Source organism: Carassius carassius, chromosome 31, assembly GCF_963082965.1.
Source record: "Carassius carassius chromosome 31, fCarCar2.1, whole genome shotgun sequence".
NCBI classification, from domain to species: Eukaryota; Metazoa; Chordata; class Actinopteri; order Cypriniformes; family Cyprinidae; genus Carassius; species Carassius carassius.
In genome coordinates this window covers 22,453,670-22,468,646 of record NC_081785.1, presented here as the reverse complement: position 1 = coordinate 22,468,646, position 14,977 = coordinate 22,453,670, and the positions used below count along the sequence as shown (strand labels likewise).

The 14,977-nt window shown below is 36.8% G+C and overlaps 1 protein-coding gene across 1 annotated transcript; it reads left to right on the top strand.

The window, feature by feature from the left end:
* The first annotated feature begins 448 nt into the window (after window positions 1-448).
* Window positions 449-12,343, top strand: LOC132111793 (zinc transporter ZIP9). The gene is made up of 7 exons (XM_059519393.1): window positions 449-1,097; window positions 7,030-7,138; window positions 8,548-8,748; window positions 8,838-8,906; window positions 9,050-9,135; window positions 9,771-9,905; window positions 11,826-12,343. Exons 1-7 carry the CDS (start codon window positions 1,002-1,004, stop codon window positions 12,057-12,059), a joined length of 930 nt encoding a protein of 309 aa, XP_059375376.1. The 5' UTR covers window positions 449-1,001; the 3' UTR covers window positions 12,060-12,343.
* The last annotated feature ends 2,634 nt before the right edge of the window (window positions 12,344-14,977 follow it).

The window sequence follows — 14,977 nt, the reverse complement described above, 5'->3', positions numbered from 1 at the left end:
TGGGCAAAACATAAATGAGCCATGATTATATGACAAGCAATCTAATCATCTTCTCTTCGGAGATGAGTCTGTAATTCCGACGGCTGATCTGTCCTGTCAGTCCACTGGCTCACTGCACTGGACGGCGATTATCTCATAAACTATCAAATGAGATCAGACTTCATAGGAATCATGTCACCTTTATATTATTTCTTACAAAGTCTCAAAGTCTTTTATTTTGGTGGCTAACTAATGTCAACATAATTTTGTAATGACAGAATAAAACCAAAAACAACTTTTCAGACTTAAAATGCAAAAGTTATTTTCCCGATAAATAATTTGGATTTTACTACGATTTGATTTGTAAAACCTCAGGGAATCAGAGATCTTTTGTTCAGATATGATAGTTAGTGGAAGTTGCCAGGACCAATATGGCGGCGCCGTTATATGTCTATGGGCTTTTGTTTTGACGGCGATGTGGCCCGGAAGTACTTCTTTCACACTGCCAACATTACACTCGGCTATTTTGTGATCAGCGTCGGTCGATACCGCGGAATAGGTGGCAAACTAGATGGGTTTACCGCGACAAAACAACGTCGCCTGTTTAGAAACCACGGTGTCATTAAGCGCAGCCTGAGATCAGAGAAGTACACCATGACAGACAATCACGAATCTGTTGATTTATGTGTTTACGCGCAGACCAATTGTTATGATTTTAGCGAAGCGTGACGTGACCCTGTGTGATCAAAGTTGAGCAACAGCGTTCAGATAATCGATCGGGTCAGTGTACCAAGAGCTCAAACCGACTCTGCAGCAGATCAGTAGTGGATGTTCGTGTTTAATCGTGTGATTTGTAAGGATAGATGCATAAAATTACAACTAACTAGCTAACAGGCTAATACACCGATCCAAGTTAGAAGTATCTGCTGGCACCAGACATCGGCCGATTGTAACGTTACAGGATTTGTTGTTAAACTCTAAAGTGGTCCTCGAACTGAGACAGCGGTGTATCTTGAGCTGAAATGGATGACTTAAGCTCCATCAGTCTGCTGTCTCTGGCTATGCTAGTTGGCTGCTATGTGGCTGGAACTATTCCTCTGGCTGTCAACTTCTCTGAGGTGAGCCTTAACTTGAGTTGAACATGTCTCCAGTGCTTTATTTAGGACAGGTGTGTTTAGTGCTCGGTCCTTGAGAGCTCTCCAGGGAAATAACTGTGTCTGACTCTGAGAAGATAAGTTTAGTCGTCCATCATGTGCAACACTGAGGTCCTCAGGAGCAGGACTGAGATGTACATGAACTTTGAGCTCCAAAGTTTGAGAACTCTTGATTTAAACTACTAAATAGTCTTAAGTTTAAATGTTGTGATATCAACTGTACTAGTTTGTACTGTAGACAAACCATGTTTAACTTGCCACCTACGTTGTATGTATTTAAACAGATTTTACATGGAACTGCTTTCAGATTGATTTTCTGGACAAGCCAGCTGTATGTTTTATAAACCACCAAAACGTGTTTTGATGACGAAAGAAGAAAAGTAGAAGATCTAAATTTAAAATTGTGAACATGCCTGTCTGAATACCATAAATACAGTTTTTCCAGTTTGCATGCCTGCAACTCTGAAAGTATTCTATGTATTTGAATTTCCTTCAAGTTTATCATACTTAAAATTTCCTTTTAAAATCTTAATTTTCAAAGCCCCATATACTTCATTCCCATAGATATGGGGATTTCACAGCAGCCCCATGTTTAAATTGTTACATTTTACAGATTTTCAGTGATCAAAAACCAAATGCGGTTCACTTTGCATGCAGCTGATTCTTACTGTAGAGGAATGTTTGAAGAATAATTTTTAAACTAGAAATGCATCTTGTTTTCTTCTATCAAAATAATTGCTTAAAACAGCTACTTGAGTACCAAAAATCTACTGCAATTGCTTAAGTTGAGGCACATTAACCTACTCTCAAAGGTGTATTTGTAAGAATCAATATTTGAATCAGTTTAATGGATATTTGGAAGATGGGATTTTGTTAATTTTAACCACTTCTGAAGCACCCAAGAGTTAAAATACAGAATTATTGTAACTAAATGTTAACACATTGACATCCCAATATCTTTGAGACTGAACTGTATAGGCCTTTAAAAATGAAGACTCCAAAAATGTAAAAAATAAAATAAAAAAAATAATAATAAATAATAATCATAAAAACAAGAATCTTATATGACATTAAAGGGATACTCCACCCCAAAATGAAAACTTTGTCTGAAAACTTGAAATTACATTTTTGTTAAATGAAGCAACAGGAACACATTTTGTGCAAATTATAATTAGCCTATTATTTAAGGCTGCACGATTAATTGCATGTGATTGTCATGAGTGTCTCTTTAGTAAACTGGTTCTGTTATAGGGCTGTGCAAAAAATCGAATGCGATTTTCATGCACATCTCATCAGTAAAGACGCTTCTGTAATTAGTAGTATATCTCCAGCACGTGCGTTCGGATCAGGGTTGCCAGGTTTTCACAACAAATCCTGCCCAGTTGCTACTCAAAACTAGTTCAAAACTAGCCCAATCGCATTTCCAGGAGGTTCCCCGATAAAAATTGGTTCCCGGGGTTAAAATATACGTTTTTTTAGCAGGGTTGCCTTGGTAAAATTCGCATTTTAGGGGCTAAATATCACGTTATTTTTATTGGGGTCGCTTCGAGCCGTGGACATGAAAAACAACCACAGACTTGGCAACACTGGTTGGCATTTACTACACCGAACCATAATTCACTGACAATCTACACAAAATCGATGTTAAAATCGCAGGCGATTCATTGTCGATTTTGAAAACGATTTTGTGTTAGTTGTCGGTAGACTACGGATCTGTGTAGTAACTGCCACTCCACCTGAACCAGTGTTGCCAAGAAATGCGATTGTTTTTCATGTCCGCGGTTTGAAGCAACCCCAATACCAATAACGTGATATTTAGCCCCTAAAACGCGAATTTTACCAAGGCAACCCTTCCAAAAAATGTATATTTTAACCCCGGGAAGCAATTTTTATCGGGGAACCTCCTGGAAACGCGACTGGGCTAGTTTTGGACTAGTTTTAAGAAGCAACTGGGCAGGATTTTTTGTGAAGACCTGGCAACCTTGATCCGAACGCACGTGCTGGAGATATACTTCTAATCACAGGAGCATCTTTACTGATGAGATGCGCATAAAAATCGCATTCGATTTTTTTCACAGCCCTATTCTGTTATTAGCAGTAAATTTCCATCACCTGCTTTCAAATGGACCGGCACTTCATATACGGAGTCGTAGTTCGCTGACAAGCTATGCAAAATCGAAATCATAACCGAATGCAATTTATCTGCGATTATGATGCGGTATTGCGTAGCTTGTCAGCGTAGCTTGTCAGCGTAGCTTGACCATTGTTGAATAAAGTTGTTGTTTTTGTTTTCTTCGCTTACAAAAAGTATTCTCATCATTTCATAACGTTACAGTTGAAACACTGATGGCAGATGGACTATTCTGACGATGTCTTTCATACTTTACTGGACTTGACGGTGTAACTCACTTGGCAATCTATGGGACAGTCTCAAGCCAACCGTTTTTCATCCAAAATATCTTAAATTGTGTTCTGAAGACGAACTAAGTTTTCAGCAGCAGGTGTATGGAGAAGGGTATAACTGCAGCCTGGAGATCACCAAATAGGGGCGGGAACTCCAAAACGGGATGGGAGCTCCAAAATAGGGCGTGGCTTCCTCCCATTGAGAGACAGGCACATGACACGCAGCATGCAAAATTTTCCCCCCAATCCACTTCAGTTCAAAGTCCGCTCCACAGCTGGTTCTGAAGCTTTTATTGGTTGTGTCAGTTAAAGTGTTTCCTACACTATGCAAAAAACCTAAACCTACTGCAAACCTTACCTTAACTACTGAAATTGACTGAATGGCGGGATTGGCGCTGAATAGTGTGGTAAAGAAAGTTGCAGTTCAGGAGATAAACAGTTAATAAGCTTATGCAATATGAGACTCAGCGGACAATGGCACCTTTTAAGTTACACCCAGCATCACTACCCCCTCCTAGCCTGCAAATTTCGTGCCCCGGGACGGCCCCGTTGCTTGGAATAAAACGATTGAGTAAAATCTTTCCCCTCCACTGGGACGTCATGAAGCAGAGGTTCAAACTTGGGTCCAAACCGGTCCAAACACCACTGGCCACAAGCTTTGGGCTCTGCTCACATGGAGAACATTTATTTATTTAGCATATTTTATTTTAATGAACTAGAAACAATGTTTAATTTATTTTTAGTTTTTTTGTAGTTTAGTTAAGTTTAATTTTGAAATAGGGTTGTGCCGATAGACGATAGTATCGTGTATCGATGATAGTCAGAGATATCGGCTTAAGCAGATTTCTCTGTCGATAGTCAAGACGATATTAGGCTCATTTTCCTATTAACACTGCGAGCGCAGGAGAATAAGAGCCTGTAGTCGCTGAAGACTCTGATAACTTGTTAAATCCATAAAATGAAAGAGATAGAAAACGAGGAGTTGGTGTCCATTTAATGTACATTTAATGGCTGGTACACGACAACGCACTCTTCTCATTCATGAGATTAACTCTTTCTTGGCATTACAAATAAAGTAAAGACAAAATAATAACAAGGCGGCAGAGCGAATTTATCATCCATAGTGAAATATGTGAAAACAACTATGGATGACAAGTTGGCTCTGCCGCCTTGTTATTATTTTCATGCACTCCACACTATAATGTGATGCATGCAAAATACATAGTTTTGGCCGTTACAAAGTCTCCATCCACAAAAAGACGTACGTCGTCTGCAGAGATAAGGTATTTCATTGCACTTTAACAAGTAATCTGAACGGCCTGTATTATATATGTGCAATATTTTACACAAGCCCTCACTAACGGAGTTTAATGCCACAGTTATGTTAGAAAGCATCTCATTCTTGTTTCTGTGGTGGTGCGTCTGTCTAGTCATGAGGCGCACGGTCCGGAGCGCTGTATGACTGATGCATCAGTTCAGTTAAACTTTACTCCAAATATATGAACTTACCTGTTTTGAATACTTTATATTTAACGTGTTCGTTTATGCTCAATATTAGTGTTAAACTGTTGGACTTCAAATGAAATCTACTATTGATTTTCACCATTGACTGATTTTGCAGAATATTTAGAATGATAACTTCCATATGCAGATGCGGCAAATTTGTCACAGGACGTGCGATATATGACAGTTGCGTCCAACTATTTATATGAACTAGCTGTTTTAAATACAGTATTTTTATATTTAACGTTAGTTTATGAATATGTTTTAAAGTGTATATATTTTTTCCATTATTGGTGATTCCATAGGCTCTCTCGCGCACACTTGCGTGGTTTAATACACCAAATAGTTATGATATGACAAGAACAAAGAGTCTATCTCTTGATCCACCCATATGCACGATAATATCGTGTATTGTCGACCTAACAGGCTGACGATATGCCGATTTGAAAAATTTTGAAAAAAACAATGCAAAACTGTGACATTCACCCACTGACGCTCTATAATCAGCAGTGCTTAATCCAGAAGCGTGTATACTTACTTGCCGGCAACCCGCCAAAATAAAAGCCTGCTAATTTTAAGTTTGAATATGATGAAAATGCTTTTATTTATTTATTTTTAGACACTTTTATCAAAAACTACTTAAAATTGGGGAATACATAAAGCGATTCTTCTTAAAGAGGCGAACAAAGAAAGTAGTAGTAAATATTAACATTTTATTTTTAAGTTTACTATAAAATAAATGTATTTGTATTTAATACTAGGCTTTTAAATTTTAAATGTAAATTTTTTATATATTTTTTTAATAATATTATCACACACTATTATTTAGTTTATTTACTATAATAATTTTTTTAACTAAATAAATAAAGTGCAATAATATTATAACTATTATTAATTCATTTTTTATATTTATATTTAATAGGTCATTCTATATGCAGTGTGAGGCCAAACCAAATCTCCAGGTTCTAATATGAGAACCAGTCTGAAAAGATTATGTGCACCCCTGCTTATATTTATGATTCTCGTAAACCGTTAATCAATATGCATTACTATCGTCTATCGGCAAAACTAGAGTTGCCCCGATCACGATCGGCCGATCATTAATGCACATCTCGTCAGTAAAGCCGGTTCTCTAATCAGCGGTAAATTCCCTCAGGTGCGTGATTTCACATAGAGCAGCTGTTACTACACAGAGCCGTTGTTAACTGAGGCCCTGTCCACACGGACACGGGTATTTTTATAACCGTGACTTTTTTTTACGCGGTTCGGCCTTTCGTCCACACGAAAACGCAGTTTCAGGGCACCGAAACCGAACATTTTTTAAAACTACGGCCAGGGTGAGCATTTTCAGAAACGCCGGTTGCAGTGTTGTCGTGTGGACAGTATAACCGGGGTTTTTGCCTTGCGACGTCAGAGTGTGCGCCGTTATCCGCTGTGTTTGACGTCAGATTGTGCGCTGCTTACTGCTTCTGATTGGCCAAGGTGACTTTACAATTTGGGTTATATCGCCGCCTGCTGGTGTGGCATGCTCTTGACAGTGCTTGATAGCACGTTTTTTGCGTTTTCATGTGGACGGGATTTTCTTTTTAAACGCAGGAGGAAAAACTCTGGTTATAAAAATACCCGTGTCCGTGTGGACTAGGCCTGAGAAGATGCGCAAATCCACTTCATTTTCAGCGTTTATTTGCGCATCTTCTAACAACGGCTCTGTGTAGTAACAGCTGCTCTATGTAAAAATCACGCACCTGAGGGAATTTACTGCTGGTTAGAACCAGCTTTACTGACGAAATGCGCATTAACGATCGGCCGATCGTGATCGGAACAGCCCAAGGCACAACCCTACAGCATGATTCTCTTAATGAATATATTTTTAAGCTATTTTTAATGATATCCAGCTTATGCACATTAAGTTGACATGATATCAACGCCACCTAAATACATAATTTTGTAACCTAAATACAAGTTTTTGTGATAACTGTTCTATCTTCAGGAGAAGCTCAAGTTGGTGACGGTGTTGGGAGCCGGGCTGTTGTGTGGCACTGCGCTGGCTGTCATTATTCCAGAGGGAGTTCATGCACTCTATGAGGAAATGCTGGAAGGTGAGATTCGGGTTTACACTTCAGTTGATGCATGTGATTCCTTCTCTCTTTAATGCAAAAGATAATGATTCCTTGAATTTTCAGTTCTGGGTGAACTATCCCTTTAATCTTAATAAAACTACGAAACGCAAAGAGAAAAATCAATCGCTGCTCTTGATGGAAGAACTTATATACAGTTGCTTAAGAATCAGTGTATAATTTTTACAGTGAAGTGTGTAGTGTTTTATTTGTATATTTGTTCATTAAATTTCTTGGATGTTACTGCTAAATACACCTACTGTTTGTTTTATTTATATGTTATGTGTATTTGTAATGCTTATCTTTGTTCTTATATTTTAATAACAAAGAAAAAAATAATGACAAAGATATTTAACTTCGCCCATTTGGGCTAAATATCTGCAATATCTACTTTGTTAATCTTTGATTTTAAAATAGGGAATTAGTTTTGAAAATAGTAAAACCGGCTTGACAAGGAATCATAATAAAATCAGGAGTCTGGATATGATATTTTTGCTTTATTGCCCAGCTCTAAATTGGGCAAAGTTCTGAAGTTATGTAGATTTAAATTTAAAAACACTTGGTTTTTTTGTTGTTTGTTGTTGTTTGCTTAAACCCCTTTTTCATCTTTGAACTAGTAACATTGTGAATTATTAAAAATTTTTATTACTCATTTTGTTCTATATATGTAATATATTTTAAAATATAATTTATTCCTGTCACGGCAAAGCTTTCAGCAGCCATTACTCCAGTCTTCAGTGTTACAGAATTATTCAGAAATCATGCTGATTTGCTCCTCAAGAAACATTGCTTATTATGTAAAATATATATATATATATATATATATATATATATATATATATATATATATCTATATGTGTGTGTGTGTGTGTGTGTGTGTGTGTGTGCGTGCGCGTGCGTGCGTGTGTGTGTGTGTGTGTAGCCTAATATTTTTGTGGATTTATTTAAAACTTAAAACTTTTGTAAAATTCCATGTCTTTACAGTCAAATTTGAACACTTTATTGCATCCTTAATTTCTTAGAAATCTTAACAAGCCCACATTTTCTATCAATATTGTACATTTACATAAAATACAATTAGAGTACAGAAGGAGACACTTTACTATAAACTATACACTTTATTAAATAAGTTTATTTGTTTGTTCATTGACATGATTTGTCCGAACAGATACATTTAGTGGAATTAATCAAACTGTCTAATACTTAATATGAGACGGAGCAGGTTTGGATATAAGGCTTTGCACAAGTACAGTCTGCCATTAATACAGCTTTTTAGCATTTTACTAAACCATTAATTGCTTTAAATCAGTAGTGCCAAAACCCGTAGTTACTCCCAGTTACCAATGATATAAATGATTTCCAGAGCTGTACTCATTCATGTTTTGGTTTAGGTGCGCACCACCATGGCCATGGGCAGGTGGAGACAGAAGTTTCTGAACAGAAGGTTGTAGAAGCAGTCGTGGGACAGAGCGGGGAACACAGCCACGGTCACGAGCAGCTCCACGCTTATATCGGCGTCTCTCTGGTGCTGGGCTTCGTCTTCATGCTCTTGGTGGATCAGATCGGCAGTTCTCACATGCACAGCAGTGATGGTCGGTGTGACGCTGACATTTTTGATTTCTTCTTGTTGACAGATTAGAATGGTATAAAGTGTCTGAATCTGTTCTCTCCACATTTTTAGATCCAGAAGCAGCAAGGACCGCTAGCTCTAAAGTCACCACCACACTTGGATTGGTCGTTCATGCTGCAGGTAAAAATAATAGTGTGAATGAAACATTTTTAGTTGCATTATCCATTATCTACGTAATATGTTATGTTAGTAACTTTAGATCGTAGTTGTCATATTTATGATGTTCAATCTGACCAATAATCCTATTCTCTCTGTGGCTCCAGCTGATGGTGTTGCTCTTGGAGCGGCTGCGTCCACGTCTCAGACCAGCGTCCAGCTCATTGTATTTGTGGCCATTATGTTACATAAGGTACAGTTTTACATATATTTTCTGTGAATATAGTACATAATTATACATAATTGTTTGTGCTGTTTCTTTTTTGAATCAATTTATTTAGAAATATCCGCTGAATGGCTAAATTAAAATGTAGCCACCTTTCCAAATAAAGGTGCTTGTTTCTCAGTTTATTTTAAATAAGTAATAAAATATCAGTTCACTTATTTTGTGCAATTTGACAAATAAAAATGCCACAGGTAGCCAGACTTATCTGAACAACTTTTTAATTGATGCAAAATTTAACATAAAATAAAATTAAAAAATGTAGAATATTTTTTCCCCCAAAATCTGTTTTTTTTCTCAGTATTTTGAATGAAAGTTCATAAAGATAAACATATATATGATTGACAGTACTTGCACTCACATAGTTCTTGTCTATTCTGTCCATCTTTGGCACTATCTTCCAATGGCCTGCTTTTTAAAACTAATTGAATTAATTCGTTTCTGACTGAATTTTTATTATTTTGTAAATCAGTACTGCTACACCTTTAATTTCGCCTGACTTATGTTTCTGTGAACTGTTTAGCCTTTTAATTTTAAGCTCTTTTTTTTTATACACGTTAAATCTGATTAAGTCTGGTTTGCTGTGGTTTCGTCTTGTGTTTCAGGCTCCTGCTGCGTTTGGACTTGTCTCTTTCCTCATGCATGCAGGTTTAGAAAGAAACCGTATCCGGAAACATCTCTTGGTCTTTGCCTTGGCTGCCCCTGTTTCGGCCATGCTCACCTACGTAGGACTCAGTCAGGTATGTTCAAATAAAAGAAAACTGACAATAATATTCTAATAGTCTTGTTACTGTCAATATTATTTAGGCAATATGTGCATATAATTTGAAAGTGAACTGGGTTAAAATTACTTGAAACAAAACTTCAAAGGTAATTTAATTACAAATTTATATGCTTATATGCATAATAATGATAATAATATATTTTTTAAAAGAGTGCCTAAGTGCCTGCCCACTTTGTCAGCGATGTTGGTAACGTCTACAGTCCCATGAAACATTGTGAATTTTTCGCGATTTCTTTGATAAATTTTGCGATTTCGATTTTAATCATGATTCTGACACATACAGACATGCTTTACAGTCATTAATGCATTCAGTATGAATTTGAATCATATTTCCAAAAGAGAACCAATTAGAGCTTTATCAAAAAATTGTAACGTCTCTAGAACAGACATAAGTCAAAATAATCACTAAGTAACGGTGTGACAAAATGTTTAGACATATGGCAAATAAATAAATAAATCCTGTGTCCAGGGATTTTTTTTTTTTTTTTACCATGCATTGGTCATAGATATCATTGTAGCGGAGCCTCAGGTGTTGAAATATATTTGTTATACATTATACAGGTTCACACGTGCTCTGTCTGCAGTGTGTCTACAGTATGTGTATGCGGTGCAGAAGCAGCAGCAAGAGCGCATTATTGTAACGCGAAAGCACATTAAAATAATGCGCGAGAGCAAATCTCTCCGATTGCACGCATATTTCCTTTGCTCTGTCACAAAACCAGACACGTATGCTCAGATACACGCTGCTCTTGTCCGGAGAGAGTGTGCATACTTAAAACGGGTCTCCTCTTGCTCAAACTGCGTCCCATGCACTCACATTTGAACTTTTTGTTCACATCTTTCGCATCTATTACCGCATGCAGTGTGACCGCTCTGATCCGTTAACATGGGCTCGGAAAAAATACGCATCACAGACAGAGTGTGTGAATCTGGATTTACCTAGGCATATGCCCAGTCTGTTCTGTTGTCACGCTCCATTTAGGCGCGCTGCATTCTGATTGGATCAGATAACATACTGTGGGAGGTCGGGGCCTGCGGAAAATCATGCTATAAGGCGATTTAGAAATCGTGCATGCTCAAATAGTGATTTTTTTTTTTCTTCTGAACAGCATCGTGGGTAGTGTGGTTTTCCATAAATTTGTCTACAAGAAGTATTGTCAAATTAAGTTGAAATAATGCAAACATATGGCTTCAACAAAAGCGTATACAATCATTTAACAACCTTTGAAGGTTTTTGAAGGATTTATTATTAAAAACCAGCTTCATCCATCTCTTCTTCGTCCATTTTTTACCAGACTTATGTTTTCTATAATATTTGTATTACTAATTTATTCCATCTTCATTAATATTTTGTTAATGACTTGTTTTGATTGACAATTTAACTTATTTTGAATATGATGACAACCTTGCCACAATTTTTTTTAATATGTGCTTAATTGACATTTATCCTGTAATGTTGATTTTTATTAAATTTTTCTTAATGTTACATCTACTAATAGCATGAGGTTTAGTGTCATTATTATTATAACTTCACAGCAATAACTTCAGATGCTTCACCAGGGTTACATAACAAGCATGGAGACCCACAATGTTTTCCAGATTTGTCCAGCAGGCTTCCCATGGCCATGGGAACGGCTGAGGGGGCAGAGTTAAGATTACTCACCTCTGGCTCCCTGCTGTGAAACACCCCCTAATTGTGTCTCTTTATACAGCCTGGAAATTACTGAAATGCAGAAAAGCTGTGTGATTTTACCACTGGGATGCCAATGAGCATCCCTTTAACAATAATGAATATTTAATGTACACCAAAATAAAAAAAACAGACAGTGTCCTAGCTTCACCCGTCATTGAACACTTTTCCTCTTCTTCCTTCCAGAGCAGTAAAGAGGCGCTATCTGATGTCAACGCCACTGGTGTGGCCATGCTGTTTTCCGCCGGCACCTTCCTGTACGTTGCCACGGTGCACGTCCTCCCAGAAGTGGGCGGCATGGGCGGCCACAGCCACTCACCTGGAGGCAGCGCAGGGAACGGACTGAGCAAAGTGGAGGTTGGAGCTCTGGTTCTTGGCTGTCTGATACCTCTGGTGCTGTCCATTGGCCACCAGCACTAGTGTTCTTCACTTGAAGAGCACTGAAGATGATCTGAAAAGTGTAAATGGGACTTTAAACAGCATTGGCCGAACACACCCTCACAGATGTGGTTTGGATCACACCTCTGTCTGTTTATTCAAGTTGTCGGTTGGAGTGAACACAGGAACATTGCAGTCGGAATCAAGATTTGAGAAGCACCTCTGGACTTCTGGAATGGGCTGCGCTGTCCCTTCATAAAGCCCTGTGGACTGACGACTTACGATGACCATACACAAATAAACGTGATCATGTGTCCAACTCTTAATTTTATGTTTTCTTCAGTGGTTTTGGTTTGAAAGTTTCGGTTGCTGGTGGGTAGTCTTGAATGCATTATATTTGGTTTTCTATTAGTTTTTATATGAAATATGTCCATGAATCTTTTAAAGAGGTATCAACACAGTTTTGCCTATTCACAATAATAATAAAAAAAAGTTTAAAACCATTAAATTCATAGTCCTTGAGTTATCATTAACCCTTTTTCTACTTGATTAGTTATTTTAAACTTTATGATCAAATGACACCTTACCTAAGCTAGTTAGTTAGTCAGCTAGGTTTTATTTATTTATTATATACACACTCCGCATTCCATTAATAAAAATGCTTCTGAGTTAATATGTGCGGGGCTTTGTTTTTCCCCCTATCACAAACTTGGCTACTGATAAAATTATTCCCTGCTTATAAACTATAGTCATTTATTAAAAAATGTCATCATATATTTGGTTATTGGAAAAATATGCAATCTCTTTTGCCAGTATAATTTTATTATTATTATTATTATTATTATTCTTAAATCACATTTGAAGGTGAAAACCAAAATACCCTGTTTGACACCCAGAGTAGTTTTAGTCTCATTTAAGCTTACGTAATGAGTGGGAAAGAAAGATAGTTTTTAAATGAATGGAATTGATACTTCAGTTTTAATATGGGTCTTATTCTTTGTCTTGACTGAAGAGAAAGTGAGGTCCGTTCGATTATTTGGTAGATTCCTGCTTTTGACACCTAAAGGTTTTAGATTTGAAGGTGTGATCTACGATCAGGAATGCTGTTGTGTTCATCACCAAGTTTTATAACTCTGTGGTTCCCAACCCTGGTCCTGGAGGCACCCCAACACTGCATGTTTTGCCTGTCTCCTTAAACACACCTGATTCAGATTATCAGCTCATTTGTAGACACTCCCAAGACCTGAAACTGGTGCGTCAGAGAAAGAAGACATGCAAAATGTGCAGTGTTGGGGTGCCTCCAGGACCAGGGTTGGGAACCACTGACTTAACTGTTTCCTCCAAAGCCTAAGAAAATGTTGAGACTTTTGGGGCCAACATGGACACCAGCAACAACCTATGGTCCTGGTTTACAAAATGCTGTCTTGCTCTAAAAAATGACAGTCGTACTTTATATCAGTGGTTAACAGCCACATTACTCGAGGCGCCCTAACACTGCACATTTTGCCTTTCTCCTGTTGTCTGACACGCCTATCTCAGGTTTTGAAGTCTCTACTAATGAGCTAATGAGTTAAATCAGGTGTGTTTGATTAAGGAGATGTGCAAATTCTGCAGAGTTGGGGGCCTCCAGGAATGTGGTTGGGAACCACTGGTCTGTACTATGAAAGCTTTATTAGTGCTTTTAGCTCTCTAGCGCCCTCATATTGCCGTAGTGCGCAAGCGCAGCATCAACCTCAATTTGTGGAAGAAACAGAATGAGCCTTCATGCTGATTTGCAAATAATTATTTTTTACGACTCCTTTAAAAGGGAAAACTGCATTAGCCTGCATTAGTTGAATACTGCGACATGACCTCCTCCTGGAGACTTGGGACAGATCTAAAATGGAACTGAATGGTGGTTAGGTGAAATGTGTTGCCATATTGACTTATTTTGACTGATTCTACTCACACAACCCAAATCTGTGAGGGGAGGGGGAGGGGGTTTTGGAATAGAGATTTTACAAATTGCTGGGATAAGATGAATTCAAAGTTTTGGGCTTTTATGTAATCATTCCACAAGAGCAGTATGCCTTGTCTTTCAACTTAAAATGGTCTTAAAATTATCTGTTCATGATTTGAATAAACTTGTTTTTCATTTTTTTAATGGATGCAAATCTTACTATGTACCTTATTTTGCCTTTCTAATAACATTTGGAATTGCATTGAGACATATTTTCACATTGTGAATTAATGAAGCAAATAAATGAGAAATGAGTAAAACTTTAAAGAAAAATAGTAATTATTGTCCAATCGTGAAGACACACACAAGTACATTTTTAGATATTGGCAGCAATCTGGGATGTTTATATATATATATATATATATATATGTATATATATAATAAACTTTATAAGTTTGTTGTAATGTCATTTTGTAGTCCAAACAGAATATGAGTGCATCAGAGTTTTGATTATTATGTCTTTTATTTAATAATAGACGTATATTAAACTTTCATTAAATAATAATAATATATTAAAAATATCCAAATACAGATAAATAATCATGAATTCATGAATGAATCATTTAAATATTTATGTAAAAATTATATATATATATATATATATATATATATACAGCTCATCAATTCCACCACAAACAACTATTTTTGCCAAAATTCATTTTTATCTAAAGCTAGCATTCTTACCTAATGGTATAATGTTGTTCATAAAAATTATGTTTGCAGAAGGAAGAAATAGTATCCTGCATATTTTCATTATAAGCTGTAACTCTGTTAAAATGCCTCTGTTAAAATATATAATAATATTATAAGCAATTTACAAATGCGTTAATGTGATGTGTATCAAGATATTTTATGATGTAATATAACAAAGTACAATCTTCAATTTTCTGCTCATAAACTCTATAATATAATAATTTAATTAATACAACAAAGTACTTTAGTAAAAGTGATTTTTGTTTTG